This window comes from Uloborus diversus, chromosome 5 (genome assembly GCF_026930045.1).
Source record: "Uloborus diversus isolate 005 chromosome 5, Udiv.v.3.1, whole genome shotgun sequence".
NCBI classification, from domain to species: domain Eukaryota; kingdom Metazoa; phylum Arthropoda; class Arachnida; order Araneae; family Uloboridae; genus Uloborus; species Uloborus diversus.
The window spans coordinates 35,674,952-35,695,297 of record NC_072735.1 but is presented as its reverse complement, the minus strand read 5'-3'; the positions used below and the strand labels follow the sequence as shown (position 1 = coordinate 35,695,297).

Here is a 20,346-nt window from a genome sequence, read left to right as displayed (position 1 = left end):
TTGATTTAAATCATGCCAACCTTGCTTGGTAATCTGAAAAATCAATCAAGAAATATCAATCTCGTTCAATCCTAACCATTGAATTCTCATTTATCGCGCCAGGACAGCGCGAAATCATTCAGCAAACGACGACCCCCGTAGCTTCCCGCCGCTATTGGTCCAACTCTTCGTCTTCCTTCCGTCTAAAAAGGATGGTGACCCCGATGTCGCACGGGGGTTTTGTATGCCAGTTTCACCGCCGCACGCTGTAAACATGTGCGCTTGGGCCTCTATGTGAGCGTCTGCTTTCGGTAGTTATGTGTGCGTCCATTCTTCACTGTTTATATCCATTTCATACTAGATATCACCATGGGGCTAATGTTTCGTTTCAACAATTTCGTCAGTTCAAGAAAATACGCGAGGTAGTATTTTGTCTTTTGTAATTTGTGTAAAATTTCTCTCTTATGTTGCATGATGCGTTATGTATAATTTAGATGGAAAACTTGTTATTGTTGATGTTACTTGAAGAAAACGTGCGAGATTTATGGATACTTTTTCCACTTTAGCATCACGGAACCTATGTGTCTCCTAAATTCAAAATGTTTTTGATGAGTTATGGAATACAATTTATAAATTCTAGAGACGTACTGAGTACTGGATAATTACTTGGTACTCGGCCAATTTACCGAGTACTCGGTTCTCAGCCAAATTTTGATTAGATACTCGGCCAGTACCGAGTAGTTGTAAAAAATGGAATATTATTCAAGACAGATTTTACAATTAATAAAAAAGTGCAAGCATATAACATACTGCTATCGTTTACAAGTCAAATTTAAATTTTGAGAATGATGAAACTTGTTATGCATCAATGGAGTTAATCTTTATTTTAATGTCACCAAAGTTAATAAAACTTATTTATTAAAAATTGGACAAAAAAGGTAAGTATAGGAAATATGAATTTTTTATATTATTAAATGGATTTTTGCTACAAACAAAATGTATTTATAAGAAATATAAAAATACCTTTTCTTAAAAAATAAAACAACATTAAAAGCACAAATGTGCAGGAACACTGCAGACGCGTGTTTTAGGGTTGCAAGGAATGCTTTTTCCAATGTACAAAATGTGAGCTTATGGATTTAAAGACATCCGACAAAAGTAGGATATTTTTGTAGGATGTCTTTGCATTCATTAGCTCACACTTTATGCACTGAAAAAGCGTTCCTTGCAACGCAGAAACACGTGTCTGCAGTGTTCCTGCACATTTGTGCTTTTAACTTTTTATTTACTTTTAAAAATTATTTATGTTTGGCGAATTAGACCTATAATAGATTGGTATAATTTGTTTTAATCCAACTTGATTAATCATAACTTTTATTTATTTGCTTACTTTTAATTTTAAAAAGCAAAATCTTTTTAAATATTGCATAATTAAATTTCAGATGGAATTTTGTTTTAAAAACTATTGTATGGACATGAAGGTCTATATTACTATTCCAATGAGTTCAAAATTCATCACGCGTTTGTCGGTGGTTCTTCTTAAAATATAATTGCCACTCGGTAACTTGGTACCGGCCGAGGAGTGACAGGCCGAGTACACGGTACTCGGCTACACGTTCAAAGTGCTACTCGGTACGTCTCTAATAAATTCCATTTTCCCCATGTTCTTGAGATAAGATAATTTTAATATTAGTTTAAAAAAATAATGATATCGTTTAAAAAATGCATTCTTATTTTGAAAACATCGCAAATGTTTTCATCACATTTTCAATCTGCCATGCTTCTACTTTTATTTACTTTTTAATTGAATGTTAAATGTAGCTAATATCATTAATTACCCAAATACTTCGGGGTGGAATAATAAATTAATCAAATTTTGGAAAATACCCGTAGCTTTGCCTCTCTAATGTACCATTTAGAAATATGTCCTATCCATGTGCACAAAATCTACTTCATCATTTTTCACACAGTTGGCGTTTTTGTCATTTATTGCGTTTTATGTATTAAACAATTCCCTTTCTCTACTGCAAAGCTTACGGTCCTTAAAGGGTTAATTCTCGAACCTTAAAAGAATGGCAAAAACTTTTTTTTCCGATTTAATTTTTTAGTAAGAAATAAAAGAGGATATATATATATATATATATATATATATATATATATATATATATATATATATATATATATATATATATAATAATAGCAATATAAAATTTGAACAAGAAGAAATGTAAAATTGAATCAAAATCCCAATACACCCGGGGGCCTCATCAGGGGGCTACTCCCCGAGGGTAGGGAAAAACTTTGAGATGTTTCGTGAGTGCTGCAGACGAAATGCCTAAAAAACATATACTAAGAAACGAGACTTGATTCAATTTCATTTGAATTGTCCAGGCTTAGGATGCAGTTTATGTTAATGTTTCGTAGTATATGTGTGTGTGTGTTTGAAATATCAGAATAGAGTTTGTTTCGAGGAGAAGGATAGGCAAGTCATAAAATCAATCCACAGCGTCAACGCTAATAAAAATTACTTGAATTCAAGTACATTCATTAAAATATTTAATCTAAAAACTTGTTTAAAAGCCGTATTTCTTCTGCAAAGGTTTGGTGTTTTACGTCTCGAAAATGCAACATTTCTGGGTAACTATTAAACTGTTCTTATCATAATATTGCAGATTAACTACCACTTGAATGTTTAGTTGCCTCAATAATGTTTGTTTAGAAATGGAGTTAGTACTATAGTATGACTTTTCTTTCGTCTCAATTGGGCTTCCGCGCCTGACTTTAGTTGAATTTATTGATAAGAGCACCTACTGGGAAAGCTGCCTTCCTGGAAGATTTCCAAAGGGATCCCCACATTTGTATCTTGAGCATTGAGCCGGAAAAGCACTGTGCATTAATTTGCTATCGGCAGTTCGATTGAGGTTTAACAACGCCAATGTTGCTTAACCTCTTAACCATAACAGCTTTTTCTCGATAATACTAAATATAGTAACATTAATAAATTCATTTTTAAAAAATTAAAAAGTTGGTACTAAACAGGTAGGCTACACGTTTAGAATGATGTAGCAAGTTAGAATAAACAAGTTATATTTTTTTTCCGGAACATACTTCAACTTGAATTTATTTACCAATCATTTTGACGTCTAAAAATCAAATGATATCTAATAAACGCAATTGGTCGAATGAGGGCACATCATTTAGTTCAAGGGAAAGCAATTATTGTCTTAGCAGCATCACTTGCACTTAAATATTAATAGTAATCTTTGTCTCGCAATTCGGCCGTAAAATTTCACCTTGTCTAAAATCTAATTTTGATTAAATATATTTGCTATTTGAGATTTTTGTTTCTTTCCAATCGACAATCATTTATAAATTATTGAGAAGGCCGTGGTCAAAACTGCACATGTAGCTAAAAACAACCGCACAATGGCGTAGTTATGAAATGCAAGCGGTGTAACTGTACTTAATTATTCATTTCTTCTCACCAAAGGATGAGAACAATCAACTTCATTTGAAGCTCAAAAGGAAATGTACGTGTCAGCCTCTGATCTAGCATAAGAGGGAAAGAATGAGCCAGGAAAAAAAAAAGCCTGAGATCTTGAAGAAAATTTTTTTTTTCTCATTCCGTGATGTTTGAAAATAATATTTCGTGTATTTGGTCTCAAAACGCAGCCTTGCTGTTCTAGAATATGTTAAACGTAGTAATTCTTCGTGACAGTGACACTGGAATTAATGATCCCGTACAAAATGACATGCGTTGAAACCCTTTAAACGCCACTCTATGATCCAGACATACAAAATAAAGAAGTTACTACAAAATAATAAGATTAATATGCATTCCTACAAGCAATGGAGGAAGAAATTTTCGAAAAAAAATTTATATCTCATATTTCGGGCATGTTCCCGTTTGGGAACATAGGCGTATTGCATGAAGCTTTTTAACTAAGGGAACTAATAGATTATGCTTTACGGTTTTGGCTATAATTTTATATTCATGCAAAAGTAGTTGATAAATTTATGCTTTTGGTTAGATTTACATGAATTTCAAATAGTAAATAGTTAAAAAAAAGAAAATATTGAAAAGTTAAAATAATTATTTATTCAATAACAAACTATATGAAATCGCAAATAACAAAACGTAAAATAATCTTTTAAGTTAACAATTTGTCAGTAAAACCAATGGCTACATAAGACCATGTATAAGAATAAGAGTTCTATAAAAAGCAAATTACCGTACGAAAAATTTTCTTTGATTGCAACCCCACCTAGGCACTTGAGAAGAATCATAAATATCTCCATTTATAAGTACAAAGTTGGCTTTCCTTAATCACTTTAGTCCCAAAACTGAAGGTCGTGGGAGGGAGGGGGCAAGAAAACGGTACAGTTGAACAACTTGAAGATTGAAATTTTATCACCTTGTTTTTATATGCGTCAATAGTGGCTTATATCAGGTATGAGACTCTTACTTTTCATTTTACAAAACCAATAAAGCAGAAAAAAACGCCAGGTTTTGTTTTCTGAAACACGTCAATGTTCCCAATCGAGAACATAGAAGTTTGGCAGCTTACAGAAAGTACTTTTTTGGTGCATTTTTTTCTCTGTCATGTTCGTTCATCAACATGATCTTTATTTATTATTTCTCTGAAATTTCATAAATATTGTTAATCTCCATGAAAATAGACAAAAACAGACGTTTTTGTGAATTTTCATAGGCTACAATTATGATTAGGGGTAAATAATTTTCCTTTCAAAAAATCAAGCCTACTTTTAACAACAAATAGAATATTTTTCAAAGCGTCAAGAGCGAAACTATTTTGATAACATTTTTTAAAATTGATGTTCCAATTTGGGAACATTGGCACTTAAAGGTCTATAAAAACAAATGTTTTCAATGTTATTTGCAAAATTTATGAACTTGCGAAAATTTGGGGGAATTTCATTGTGTGCTAGAAGTAACGTAATAGGGTTGGTTGGTGTAAGTGGGACCCCTTTTGAAAAGTTCGTTTTTGAAACCTTATACAAAAGTTTTAGAACAAACAAATATAAACTTATTGTTTTATTTTATCTGGGACATAATTAATGAACTGAAGTTTATCATTGTTTTCTATAATAATGCTTTAAATATTCTTTACAATTATATTTAAAAAAAAAATCAGATGGGCACACCCCACTTACCCCGTAAAGAGGGGTAAGTGCCCCCCCCCCTTTTATTTAAATTTAAATGAAACATATCTAAAAAGGAGGTGTTACTTGATCAAGTATGTAAATTTTTAGTATGAATGACTTTTTTTGTAAACGTATCTATTCACGAGTTATTTACTTTCTTTTAAATCTGTACGACAGAAAATTTTTTGAACATAAAACTATATGTGAAAAATTAATTTATTCGGATGAATCTTCCTAATTGAGCAAATAATTCCTTCTAGAAAGAAAATCTCTTCGTAAGCAGCGTTCTTTTTTTCTTCCATCGTTTACGGGAATTCTTAAAATAAGATATGAAGCTGTTGAATCACAGTACAGTTATTCCCCTGGCAAAAAAAAAAAAAAAAAAAAAAAAAAATCTCTACACATTGGCATCTGTTTAGCTACAGTTTAATTCAAAAAGTACAGAAAAAAACTAAACTTCAAGTTATTTGCGTTTTTTTTTTTTTAGCTGACTAATGATTTTCAGTCGAAATATTTTAGTTATTTTCTACTTTATCATGGCAATTGTGTTTTTTGGCTGTTGTCTATTACATTCCGCTTTTCGTTTTTTTGAGCTATTGCCAAACTGTGATTGGTCCATTGAGCAGCTTCTTTTGACTGCAAAAATAAAAAATATTTTCTCTGTCGGTAAATCCAAGCATGCCAAATGCCTATTTCTGCAACAAGTTCAGATATATTACAAGTAATTGTGGAACGCTTTCGCGCGTCATTTAATCTATAGAAAGAAGATTGCGATAGAACTAGTCATTCAGTATTCACCTGATATGATTTCGTTTATTTATTTATGTTACGTATTTATTGTTATCATGCGTTTTGAATTGTTTCTCTGATTCAAAAGGCTTGCCGATGATCAAACCTGTCTTTTCATTCTTTAAAGATTCAAACATTAATCTTAAAACTTATGTATCAAAATTAATCAGAGTGACAAATTTCAACTAACATTAATCTGTATTATTTATTAAATTTTTATTATCTATTCATATTTCACTGACAGAAATGTTATTTAAAAGTGACAAACCTTCAATGTATAAGATAAATATATGAATATTATATGAATCGTGTTAGCATCTTGTAAATACGAACCCAAATACCCTAGAAACAGTGCGTTTAAATAAGCAAGCTAAACGCATTAAATCCAGCGTCCAACGCACCTATTGAACATGGCGCATTGTATTGCAAAAGGCGTATAAAAGAAAAGCATTGGGACCATTATAATACTTCCTATGTTATTTTCATATCAATATGAAGCAGTGAGAAGCAAAAGGATGTAAGTGACTAAATTTAAAAGAAAAAAAAATGGAGATAACCAGTGCAAACGGGTGCCTCTTCTCTGTCTTGGGACAAGAGATAGTATTAGCAAAGAATATCGTTGGTATTAGTATCTCCGGCAGTTGTTGTTACACAGCATGATTTAGAAAATCTTTTCAATGAAAGCCTTACTAGGACCTTATCTTTAAACGCGTTTTACTCAACACTTTAAACTGTCCCCTTACATCCATTTGCTTCTCACTGCCTCATATGTGGATAACATTTTATAAAATTTATGAAACTGAGAATTTTTGCAAATACTATTTCTGAGACACAATACAGTCAGACCCGACATAACGTATTCATCGGGACCGAAACTTTTATGCGTTGAATCGGGGTTATTCGTAACATCGGGGTAAGGAAAAAAATCACATACTTTATCCTTTATCCAAAAACCCAAATAAGTAACTGCACAAAAATATCCGTAATTAGAGAGTGTACACTTTTTATTCAGCATTCCGCGACTTATTACACACTATTTATGGTTAATTTGAAATTTTGAAGTACTGAGTAATACACTATATGACCAAAAGTATTGGGACACTTTCAAAAATTCACATTTTTACGGATTTCTCAAGAAATAAAAGACCAATTCGGCTGTTAAAATAATTCGTTAATTCGGGACTTATTTGGTAAACAGGGGTTTTTGCTTTCATTCTACTCGGAGGAAAAAGAAAAATTCGCGAAATTCGTTAAATAGAGGTTCGTTAAACCGGGGTCCGCTTTACTTCGAAGCTTACGTTTTAAAAATATTACTTTTTTTGAGACTATAATTTTGCAATCTATTCTTATTCTAGAATAACTTGTTTTTCTAGGAAAATAATTTTTGTGACTCTTCTTATTTTAAAATTTCAACTCTGAAATTGGTATTGAAACAAGTTTTACTATCCTTTTTATTGTCATTGAATTAATAAATATACAATCCAATTTTGAAAAAAAAAATTATAAACGTTTGAGTTGAAAAAAATTTTTGCTGAAAATGCATAAGCACTGGAAGAGCAAAAGTGAGTAATGATAAGCAGAATTTAGTTGAGAAACAAAAACGATATTCTTGATCTCAACTCGTGACATAGTTAAACAAACAAAAAAGCTAAAAATATCTCATGATATTTCTTCAGCTGCAATCTACGGCAGAGTACCTTTTTTTGTGAAACGTTGTAGCTTTACCTGGTATGTGATAGTTCTAACAGAGAAGAAAACTAACAAATGAAATTCTTATATTATCATTTACAAACAATTTATTAAAACTGTAGTTCCATATTTCTTAAACCGATGTTTAAAAAGTAATCTGACTATGAATTTTTTTTCTTTGATTGGGGGGGGGGGGGGGGGGGGGAGATCAGACAGAAAAAGCTACTGAATCGTCAAATCAACTGTTCTTCCTCCCAAGCCGCGTTTCAAAGGTGGCTGCCTTGGCCGTTCCATATCTTTCTTTTATCATATTTATTTCACTTACTGTATTTCAGGGCTGTGGAGTCGGAGTCGGACTGATTTTGGGGTAAAGGAGTCGGAGTCGTTAGAAAACATGCCGACTCCGACTCCGGGCTTTTTTTTTTACTTTCATTTTTACTGACTCCCCTTGCATTTTTTAAAAACTGACTACCAATTGGTTCGATTGCATGTATAAAAAGCTACTAACGAGAAAATAACTGCGATTATGGCAATCAGCTAGCTTGAGTGCTTACCGAACTTTCTGTAGCCGTCTCCTAGTTTGCTTGCTTTTTAACTTAACAAATAGCAACTGTCAGCAAACGGTTTTGTTGCCTAACATTTTCAAGTAATTACTTTCAAATAAAAGTAGAAACAGTGTTTTGTTCAATCTCAGTTATAAAATAGTTAAAGGAAAGTAAAAATTTAGTAAGTCGAGGCCCGTAGCTCGGGCGGAAACTTTTGAGAGTGTTCGGCAAATTCAAATAAGTTCTGGCGTGAAAGCACGAATCTAAAAGATCCGATGAAATAATCAAGTGTTTTATTATTATTAATTATTAAGACCATTGTTATATGCTTACTTCTCCCTAAAAATAAGGACAAATAAGTGTAAGTGATTTCTTGGTTACAACACTCAATAAATGCAGTTAATCTTAAAATCTTCATATTAATGTTAATTCTAAAGCAGATTATAAAATTTAAATTAAAAATTTAGCAAAGAAGAAATATAGGTATAGTAAAAGCTATTCGTACAAATTTGTATACCGCCGCATTTTCTGTAAAATTTGCTCCTGACGTGTATGTGCCTTACTTTCGTTGAAATTTTATTAGTGAACTATAATTTAAAATATGTTCGGGAAAATTTTCAGAATTAAAGTATTTATATGTTTTACAAACTCTGAAATTAACTTTGGGTGTACCAGATGGGTGTCACACGGGGCAAACCACCCCCGCTCAAGAACTTAGAGAAAAAGCTTTTTTTCTTTCAAAAATTGAAAGCACATGATTTTATCAATATGTATTTGTTAAACATTAAAAGGGGGCAAATTACAAGTAATCCTTTTAAATTATTGAAAAAAAAATGGTATTTTTAAGTCATCTCACTTTTAAACTTTTAACTATTGGAAAGTTTGATTTTTAAACTGAATTTCTAACGTTGTATGCATCTTGGGTTTAGAATAAAATACAAAATGCGAAATTTTCATGAAAAGGAATTAATATTTCAATCTCTGTTTGTGGTTTTTTTCCCCTTGCTGAATGGGGAGAGGGAATTTAAAAAATACAATACAATAAAATAAAATAAAAAAATCTGGAGTCGGCAATTTTCCTTCCGATTCCGCAGCCCTGCTGGATTTCATACTAAGCTAATACTTCTTGCATATTTCTGATTTTGTTCTAATTTATATAAAATTCTTTTTGAAGAAAAATAAAATTTTAGAGTTAACTAGAGGACCCGACAGACGTTGTTCTGTTCAAACTATGTAAATTGAAAAGTTAAAAAATTTCAATAAACTATCAAGTGTTTGAACCGTTTTGTTGAAAAAAATAAGTAAAAAAAAATGTTTTAAGCTGCTGTGGTGTCAGAATGCGTATATTTATTGCAACTTGATTTATCTCATGCCCACTGAGCAGTTGTTTTATTAACTGTTTTTTCTCCCGTACTTGATGGTTTGTTCCTTCAGCAGTACTCAAAGGATAAAAAGCTTCCTCAGAGATTAAATGTAAAAATCTAACTACCCATCTACAACAAACGGGAAATCCCGCAGCAACATCCCCCATATGAAAAAGAATAAATGAAAAAGAATAAAACAATCGAAAGGATATCGTTTAGAAAAATGATAAAGGTAAAAACAGTTCTCTGAACTACCGAAAATCTCTCATCCTTCCCCTCCCCCCTCCCGATGTAAAATAAACACATTCTTCAACTAAAATGACTAAAAACTCTTTAAAAACGAAAAACAATTCTTTGCAATTTGAAATATTTCGCCAAATAAACAAAAAATACAATAAATTACATTAACAGTAGCTTTAAAATGTAAACAAATGATCACGCAAATCTATTGTTTATAGCCAAAGTCGGCTAGCCACCACGTTACTGTAGCCCAGCCGATCAGTGAGCAAAGTCAACTCCGACTGATTAGCGGTCCGATCTTTTGAACGAAAACTTCTTAAACTTCATATATTGTCTAATATGTTCTTTCCACCAAAGATCTTCCGTTGCACTGATCCTTTCTGTTCAACAGAACTATCCTGTTGTAATTTATCTGGACGAAAATAAATCTTCCATTGCACTGATCCTTTGTGTTCAACAGAACTATCCTGTTGTAATTTATCTGGACGAAAATAAAATTTGTTTCGTCTTTAAATTTGCGTGAACCTTCCAGTACTTTACTTTAAAATATATCACGGGACCTAAAATCGTTACTTTTCAAGAAATGAAGGCTTTACCCTGTCTCTCTCTACGTTTTATCTATTCTCCATTGACATATCACAGTGGGAAATTTCATTAGAAAAAGCAGAACTGGCTTTCTTATTGTCCTATAAACTACTACCTAACGTAACTGATAACCCACGTGAGTTGAACACTAATTTAACTATACGCGAAATTGGTCTTTAAACCTACTCAGTTACGTTAGGAGGCCTCGACTTCAAAAGGTTATTTAAAAATTAAGAGATCGTATATAATTAGTTAGGTATTAAAATAACTCATCGTAAGGTAATAAAAATCAGTGTTTAATTTATATTTGGGTGTTTAGTTTAGTTGGTTTTTGTACAGGAATTGTAAAATAAATTTGATTTATACGTTTGGGTAAAAAATCGTATGTAAGTATGATCCATTATTTTTTACTTTTCAGTTCCTTTTTGTTTTTTGAAGTCGGTTCTTTTTTTTATTTGAAAATAATTTATTTTTTACTTTTTAGTGGTGTAAATATAAAATAAGTACGTAGGGTAGAGTATGTGGTTCACTCTTTACGTACATCTCGAGTGAGAAAGCACAGGAGTCTGAAAACAGCTAAGATGAACAAAATAGAGAAAGAAAAAGAGCACAGCGTCTCGGAGACTTCCGAAGACTGTGAAGAAATGCTTTTTCAAATGCGCAATTATTTACAAAGAAAATTGTCCTCATCATCAGTTTGACTTCATTAAAGTAAGCTTTCCGAAAACAATTCACGAGTCACTAAAAAAACAACCTAAATCGCTTTGACTTTGCCCATAGAATTTGAAGAGTTTTCTTGATTTTTCAAGGATTCCAGCTTCAGATACTGATTTGATGACCATGGGAAGTATATACCTTTTCAAACGAGAAAAAAAAAAAAAATCCAAATTGGTCAATGCGTGTTTGAGTTTACAGGGGACATACATAAAAATATTCTGACGAATTGAGAACGTCCTTTTTGAAGTCAGTTAAAAAAAGAAAAATTCTTAACATTTTATACGATTGGCACTAAAAACTGATCTTTGTTCCTCCACAGGATTTATTTGTGCTTTAATCTAGTTAGAGCCATTTAAATGTCAATGATTTTCCTAACTATCTTATATTTCACAATAATACGTGTCACGTAACTCGTGAAAAAAAATCACATTTCTCTTTACTAGGCCCCGTTATAGATCAATACCACACTAGAAACAGAATATCTACTGTGATGTTGTATATATGAAGATCAAAATACTACAAGAACAATGATACTAAATGAATTTCCTGTTTGCTTCAGAGGAATCTTTGTTCAGAAATTGCGATATTACTACGAATAATTAATGCAGGGGAAATAGTTAGGGAGGAGGGTGCACCTCCAAAGAAAGAGCCCCCCCCCCCCAGGAAGGAAAAATACCCCTCAAAACACCCTCCCTCGCCTATAAGGGGGCACGCCTGACTAATATTATTTTTTTATGGTACTTTCTTGAACACTAAGTAAAGAAAGTACCTTTGTTTTATGGGGGGGCACTTTCTCTAACAATGGATTTTGTATTTAATCGTTTGATATTGAAATTGAATGAAGTTTATTGCTTTTTGCCCATAACTTTTTTCTAAAGAACAAATATGGTGAAGCAAAGGTTTGGGTCTTAAGTTAGATCCCTTCTATGCATTAAACAAAAAAAAAAAAAAAAAAAAAACCATAAAAATCCTTTCTTTAAGTGAGACGCTATGAGTTTACAAACAACAAAGCGCGAGTATGAAATTTATTTTATAATTCCAGTACAAAAATTAACTAAACTAAACACCCAGTTATAAAATAAACACTGATTTTAATTACTATACGATGAGTTATTTTAATACCTAACTAATTATATACGATCCCTTAATTTTTTATAACCTTTTGAAGTCGAGGCCTTCTATGAACTACTACATAACGTAACTGACAACCCACCTGAGTTGAACACTAATTTAACTAAACGCGAAATTAGTCTTTATATCTATCTTCTCCCTCGATTTCTCCAGGATCCCTTATACCCGGACTTGAAGACCATTAGATGACAGGGAGAAGTATACCGTTTCAAATAGAAAAAGAATTTTCCTAATCTGTACAGGCATCCGTAATCGGGGAGCATAGTACATAAAAAAAATCCAACTGAGTCTGCAAATTTATATTATCCTAACTGTGAATTAAACTGACGGCGTCATGAATTATTAAATCTAGAATACTAGTCAAACTTCAGAAATCGGACGCCAGTTACGATATATTTATTAAGGAACATAAATTTAATCTTCGGAGGGAGCGGCGGGGGACATTTTGTCTTAAATTCCCCTTGAATTTAACACTAAATGTATTTCAAAACTGAAATATTAAAAAAAAAAAAACTTTGATGACTAAATTAAGTTATTTATTATCAAAAAAATATAATAAATTAATTAATTCAACTATTTTCGTAGCAAAATGCATTTAATTTACTGATTTGCTACATGAGTAAGAAATACATTAGTAAGACAAAATTAAAATTAGCAGGCGGCGCCGTGAAAATCAAACCCCGATGCGAGAGAATCATATACGTATTGTTATTCAAAACAAGATACCTCCGCCGAAAAAATGCACCGTTCATGCCAAAACCACGTGACCTCCTGTGACGTATCGCGCAGTGACGAAAGCTGGTCTACGTAGCCACAACGTGTGAAATTTAAAGTTTCTTAGATTTCTCCGAGACCCCTCAACAGATCTAGACAAAATTAACATGGGACCATTTGGGAAGCATACCCTTCCAAACAGAAAAAGAATTTTTCAAATCGGCCCAGTATTCTTGAAGTAATACGAAAACACACATAAAAAGCCGCAAGCCGAAATCATAACCTCCTTTTTTGAAGTCGGTTAATAAAGAGCTGAATTTGTACAGTATTTTTTAAAAAGTTGCATTATTCAACATAAAATACTGTTACGATGCACAAAATCAATGATCATTGGGAAAGAGAGACATAAAAATAAAACAGTACGGTACGTACTTACAGTATGTAATAATAACAAAGCACTGCACTGTAAGAGTACTATACAGTAGATACAATAAGTTACATTTACGAGTATAATTTAAAAATTGAAGATGATATTTTAACCTGCGCAATCTGATCGTCATTCTAATATATTTTTAATACAGTAACTTCGCATTTACTTTTATAACATTTACATCTATGGTAAAACCCTTCTGGGACCCCCCGGACTTATACGGATTGCCTTCTCTTGACTTTTCATTATACATATGCAAGATTCACCCATCCCTAATTGTCGTGCTACCTTCGACACACTTTCTAGTTGTTCAAGCGAATCAAGAATCTTTACCTTTTCTTAAATTATCACTAACTTTCGCTTTTTGTTTCCATATTTCATCACCTTTCATTGTTGAGAACGAGAAATTCGCTTTAGCTCTAAATTTCCTTGCTCTTGAAAAACTCACGTTATAGCCATTTCGCGTAAGTCGGATCGCGTTGTAGCGGGAGTAGACTGTGAACCTAAATTACGAGAAATCTTTTTTGAGACAAACTCAGAAAGTCACAGTCAAATGCTAAATGACAAATCAATTTCGTTAACCCGTGTATAATTTATTGCGCACTTTTATTTTGCGTATACAAATAGCACTTTTATGTCATGTCAAACTAAAACTCGTGCTTCTGATATTCTAATTATATTCTGTTTGTTTCTGAATTTTTTTAAAGCTAATTATATAACATTTCGCCCTCATTTAAAGCAAAATAAGGGAAATTACCTTTAGCTGATGACTTGTGTTTAATTTTCTTCTATGAGTTCAAATATTTTTTTCCGTGGATTCTCACCGTCTACGCTGAGGTGTAAGCATTCCTCAAGAATAATGGTTATTTTGAAATAAAGTAGTTTAAGTGCGTGAATTTTTACGATGTTGAATTTTTTACTTTCTTTAGAAGGAAAATTGGAACATTTATTTTTCCTTTATTTGTTCCTGTAATAATTTTGCATTCCCGTTAAAAAGAAATGAATTCTGTAAAAGATGTTTCTCTGCTGGCGTAGTGTGAATGCTGGAAAGACAACAAATGTTAAAAAGCCTCTTAAAGACAGCCAATAGTAGGTTTTTTCTACTAATAGCCGTTGCATAACAACAGAAATTTTAATTTAATTCGATTAGTTTTCAATCATACGTGTTTCAAGTTTATACGAGTTCAAGTAATTGAAAATTAAATGATCAAAAATATTTTAGTGGGAAATTACAGTGATCTCTCGCTTATACGCGACCTCTGTTATACGCGTTTTTCACTTATGCGCGTTTTTCTCACGGGCCCGGCCAGCGGTATAGGAAAACAATGTTAACTCTTGTTCATTTGTACGCGAAACTTAAAATGCCTTATTCACTTATGCGCGATAAAATTTTTTCAAGCTTTAGTTAAATCGCTTATTCACGCTTTGTTTATCGGAGAATTTGTACCCTTCTTGTTCTGTCTCTTGAAATACATTCACACACGCCTTCATTCCATTGTTGGATTCTTCCAAGAACGCGTTCTTTTTTGCACAAGTGTGTGATTGGGGATGGAATTAATCTTGTGATTGACATTGAGAGGGAAGAAGGAGGTACATACGAAAAGTACTAAAAGCCCTGTTCAAACGGTAAGCATTGAGGTAGCCTATCGAGGCTCTTTTGCATCCTCGTAGACTATAGCACTGTTCAGGCGACACTTTTTAGGTTTTGGGGAATTCGCTTTTCGCTTACGTACTGTACACTGTAGAAAAAATATAAAATACAACTCTAAATTTTACATTTTTGTTAAATTACAGTGCATAAACGGAAATTTTGTGCGCATTTATTCATTAGTATTAGTAGTGTGCTATTAGTATTGCTATAACTGATGTTAACTTATTGCGTTTAGGATTATTTTTGGGGTTTTCACTTATGCGCGAAAATTTCGTTGTCCCCTTTGCTCGCGTATAAGTGAGAGGTAACTGTACTTGCTTACTTGAAGTCATTGCTGTTTATCTTAATATATGAAAATCTTCTGTGCGGACCTTTGTCACCATAAGGCTTTTAAACGGCTGGACCGATTTTGTTCAAATTTTTTGTGTGTAATGAAGTTGTGGCAAGCATGGTTTCGAAGCGCGATAGATTGAATCGGAAACGTTTTTCTCAATTAATTAATTAATTTAAACATTGGATGGTTATATCTCCCAAATGATTAGTATTTATTTTAACCTATTGTTGAGCGAGAATTGAAATAAATATTTAACCCGTTGCCAAAGAACAATAAGAAAGCCAGCTCTGCTTTCGGTTCCCATGTCTATGGTTTGAGCGTTCAGTAAACCCAAAGTCAACCCACCTCAATCTTTTATTCCTCTTTCTTTGTGGCTAAATTCCGAAATTCTTCTGTTCATTGATAATAAGACGGCAATTGGAAATTATCGTAAGCCATTCCATTTATAGTGGCTATCTTAAAAGAAATGTAAAAAATAGAAAAATCCAAGATGAGAAATTTCGGTCAGCTGGAACAGTTTGCAAAAGGATTTTTATTGAGTAGGATTTTAGAAAAAGTTACTGGAATCGCGCAATCCCGCCGCACCCTAGCGCGAACCCTGCCTAAGAGTATATATATAGAAATTTCGATTGTCCTACTTTGCATTTAAACTACGCAATTAAAAAAAGTTGTTTTCCTGGCAAGCTTTTCTATTATTCTAACTTCTTTGTTTTAGTTTTTTCCTCTAACCTTGAACTGCATTCAGGTATTTTAACTTGTAATATGTCTCAACTACGAATAGCTTAACTTCTAGAAATACTTACCTGTTAATGTTAGCATTCTTCGAAACACATGAGTTCATTGGTATTCATCAAATATGCAGAATTTTGCATGACACACTAAATACCTTTCTTTCTTTTTTTTGCTTTCGCAGATGCTACTTTGTTCTTTTCTAGAAGAAAAAAATCAAGGTTAGTTTGATACTGGAACCATTTCATAAGTTTGATCTTTCCTTTTTAAATAATCCGCTAGTACAGGGGCAGTACGAACATTATTGATATGATCAGTCGCCATCTCATAGTGCAATTCTATTATTGGCTTCGAATGCTCAGTAAAATATAAGAATGATAACTTTTCATTTAATTAATTAAAAGCTCTCTTTCTTTAAAGATAATTTCTTTCTCCCATTTTCCACACACATACAGTAAGTAATTTAAATTGATTAATTATATAAAATCCAATTATTCGAATGTTGTCTTGCCCCAATTGATTTGGATCAGGGTTGGCAAGGTTTCTTTCGGACACTATAGTAAAAACCATAGATTTTACCGTCCTGTCCGAAACTGTTATTAACAAATTAGGTAAAAGTTCATCTCGGTTAAAGCAATGCCCCCCCCCCCGCTCCACAAATATTTCAAAAACAGTTTCCCCGTTGTAAAATTTTTCATTTAAAATCTTTAAGGGCTCCTTAATTAAATTTCAAATAAAATTTAATTTAAAAATGATTATCTTCCCAAGATCCATATTGATTTTCTAATAAATGCAAATACAGTTGGCTCTCTGTTTAACGACTTTAAAGGGACCACAAAAAATCGTCCTTAAATAGAATGCTTTTAAAACTAAAACGGACCATCTGAGACCGGGAAAAGCCGTCGTTAAACAGAGAGCCAACTGTATATTCACAAAAATATCAATGGTTCTATTTATTTACACGACTAGGTAACTACTCGGTAATTCTGTACTCGGACTTAGTAGTAAGTGGTCGAGTAGTCAGTGCTCGGTCAAAGTGCTACTCTTTACGACACTAATCCTGGCAACGGTAAATGCAAAAATCCACTAATACATACCAGTTTGGGTAAAGCTGTATGGAGCCTTGTATGAAAGGACATCGTGAACAGACGGTTTGCAGGTTCATTATTATTATTTTGCTATTCTCATTTGTTAAACATACTGCTTCTCACGCTGGAAAAAAATCAAAGACTTATGTGCCTAGAAAACATCATAGGTTTTAAAGGTGAAATCCTACTGATTGATCCACAAATCGTACTCTCCAAACACCAATTTTTTTTGCATTTTAAAATACAATTTAAGTTTTATATTATTTTTCTCCATCTAACATGATCTGTATTTTTCGTTTATTTCTATGATTGTATTTTACCGTAAAATTAAATCGAAATGTTTTTTTCTTTTCTTTAAACTAACTTTATTTCTGCTACTCTTGAACATACGAAATCCAAGCGTCGTACACTAGTCCCGTCCGAGTTCGGGGATGAAAAGGTCTGCATTTCAAAAGAAATATAATATGTTTCCACTTTACCGCCATCTGTTGTTTGAAATAAAACTTCTTCGAATGTGGCTTGGTGTACTCAAATGAATATGGCTAAAGAATGAGGATGAAATTATAGTTGTTGTATGATCAAGGTTTAGATTAAGCCAGTGGTGCCAAACCTTTTTCTGCCTGAGGCTGAGGGCTGCACTTCATATTAAAATCATTTTCGCTGGCCAGAACACAAATAAAATTTCAAAATATTTCATTATTTTATTATAATATGGAAAAACATGGAAAAAGAAAGAAAATTAAAATCAATTATTGTCGTTATCATTACTTGCGATTCTTATTTTATTAAAGCATCTGTATTTCAGAAACCGATTTCTGACTGTTTGGCACCAAATTTGTGACATTTTCACTGATTGTGCTTTTCGGTTTGTAACATGGAACAAAACAACTGGCCATATGGATCAGCTTCGCGGATCGAATGTGGGCAGCGGGCCGTAGGTTTGGCACCAGTGGGTTAAACTTATACCGAAAAAGAAAAAAATAATAATAATGAGAAATGTGTTCTTTATTTTTCCAAATAACGTTTGGAGAATTTATGTTAAAGTTATAAAAATATTGGCATTGATATTTTTTGAATGCGAGTTTATTTCATCCCCGATGTTATCAACAAGCTTTTTTTTTTTTAGATCTAGCTGGGTTTCCTCGAGTATAATCAGCAATTTATTTTTAACCCTCGACACACAAAGGAAGGGGATTATAAGTTTGACGTGTTTGTTATCTGTGTGTCTGTCTGTGGCACTCTAGCACCTAAACGGATGGACCAAGTTTGGAAGAAAAAAAATATTTGTTCGAAAGGTTGCATCTTTGGATGACATTAATTAACGAAGATATTAATTTCAAATCTCTAAAAGGTTTTTCGTGATTCTTGTACCGAAACATAGTTAAAAAAAATTTAATTTTATTACCAAAATAAAGAATTTTTTTTCCGCTTCTGATAAAATAACTTTGGAACTTCCATGTTTCATAGAATTCGAATTATAGCGTTTTTTAAAGCAGATTTTAATAACGGCTAGGCCTTTATTCACGTGATTGATAACCGAATGCATTGTGGGCCGACAAGGAAATAAAAACGCAATGATTTAAAATTTTTATCTGTTGCCAGTTTCTATTTAATAGCAAATAAAATACTTGACAAAGGCTTTTAAAATTATTTTAAATTTTCTCTCTTGTTTCTACAGTTGCGACTGAGTCGGTTTTTTTTTTTTAAATTTTTTATTAATTTTATCGTTGCTTGTTGTTCAGCATGGTCTGAAATAGAGGCGGACGAAAATCTTAAGCATTAGGCAACATAATCCGAGTAATGGGGTTTAGTGTTATAATTGGTCATGCTAAATAAAAGAGTTATCAACCCCCCCCCCCCACACACACACACATCCTGTTATCACGGAAAATAATTTTGAAATTCTTTAAAAAAAAAAAAGAATGCTAACCTCAATTTCAAGTACAAAATAGTAGTGTTAGGCCATAGATCTGTACAAGTAAAATTCCTATGCATTGACATGAAAGGGACAGTAGAACCTCGCTTATCCGGCTACCGTTTATCCGAATCTCTCTCTTAAATAATTATTCGCTTAGTTATAAAGTATGGCAACGAGAACGGAAAAAAATAACGAATATTCATTTTTCATTTTGATTAAATGTGCAATTTCTGCATAGGTCACTGCAAAATAAATTATAGTAATCTATCATACAACATGGCGTACTTGAGGCGTCAGTCCGACACCATTATGGCTGAAATAAAAATTATAAAACCAAGAAGCGACCCTATGTAATTTTGTTACAAAGCATCGTTTTTTGCTGTAATAAAAGATAAAACAATATCGTTGCCAATTCGTGTGAGTAAAGATGCGAATTAAATATTTTGCTCTCTGCAGGGCAACAGTGAATGGCATTTCATCATTTGTGATGTCATCGGCAGAAGCGTAAACCATAAAAGCGCACCGATTAAAGTATTTTTTTTTTAAATATTAAACTTAAACAAGTTATTTAAAAAATGGTCAGATCCTATGTTTTTAAGCATGCTCTTTCAGAAAAAAATACTCTTAAAATTTTGAAAACGACCCCATTCATTAATATCTACTTGACTCATTAAAGCATAAAGCGAAATTTTCTTAGTCGCCTGTTAAATTCTTTTATTCAGATTTAGTGAAGTAAAATTACGCTGCATTTAAAAGAATTAGTTTGCTTAGAAATGAAAGGATACTCACTTGACTAAAATTTAAGAGCATATTAATAACATGTTTCCTAAATTTTAGATATGTGTTAACAAATTTTCTCTAGATTTAAAGCATCTCTATCTCCAGTGCACCCGGATCCCAGCGGGTGCTATCTCCAGTGTTTCATCTACTCCTCGAAAATATAAGAGAGAGTAAGTTAATTATGCCCCTCATCCTTATCCCCAGTTTCGTCTAATTTTCAATGAGTTTGAAGGAAGGAAAATTTGAATTTTTTCTATTGTGAAAATTGTATAATTGAGTCTGTAACATCTTTGATGTTCAATAGATGGCGCTGCTTCTTTAGTTTTCTTCTCAATGTGGAACATATGTAATTGATGCTAACTAAAAACAGATGTGAGAAAACATAAGAAAAGATTTTGGCAGAGTTCCCTCTTGACGTTCAGCAGAGTATTTTATTTCATTTGGTATTTTTAGTTCGCTCACCGTGCAAAGGGGCCTCTAGCATTCTGCAATAACAA

The 20,346-nt window shown here is 32.6% G+C and overlaps 1 protein-coding gene across 1 annotated transcript in view; it reads left to right on the top strand.

The window, feature by feature from the left end:
- Positions 1–275: 275 nt before the first annotated feature.
- The window catches only part of LOC129222567 (repetitive organellar protein-like), a 153,837-nt gene continuing 133,766 nt past the window's right edge, over positions 276–20,346 (top strand). Inside the window, exon 1 of the mRNA XM_054857081.1 lies at positions 276–401. Within this exon, the coding sequence (XP_054713056.1) occupies positions 349–401 (53 nt within the window). The 5' untranslated portion in view covers positions 276–348. The remainder of the gene's footprint in view (positions 402–20,346) is intronic.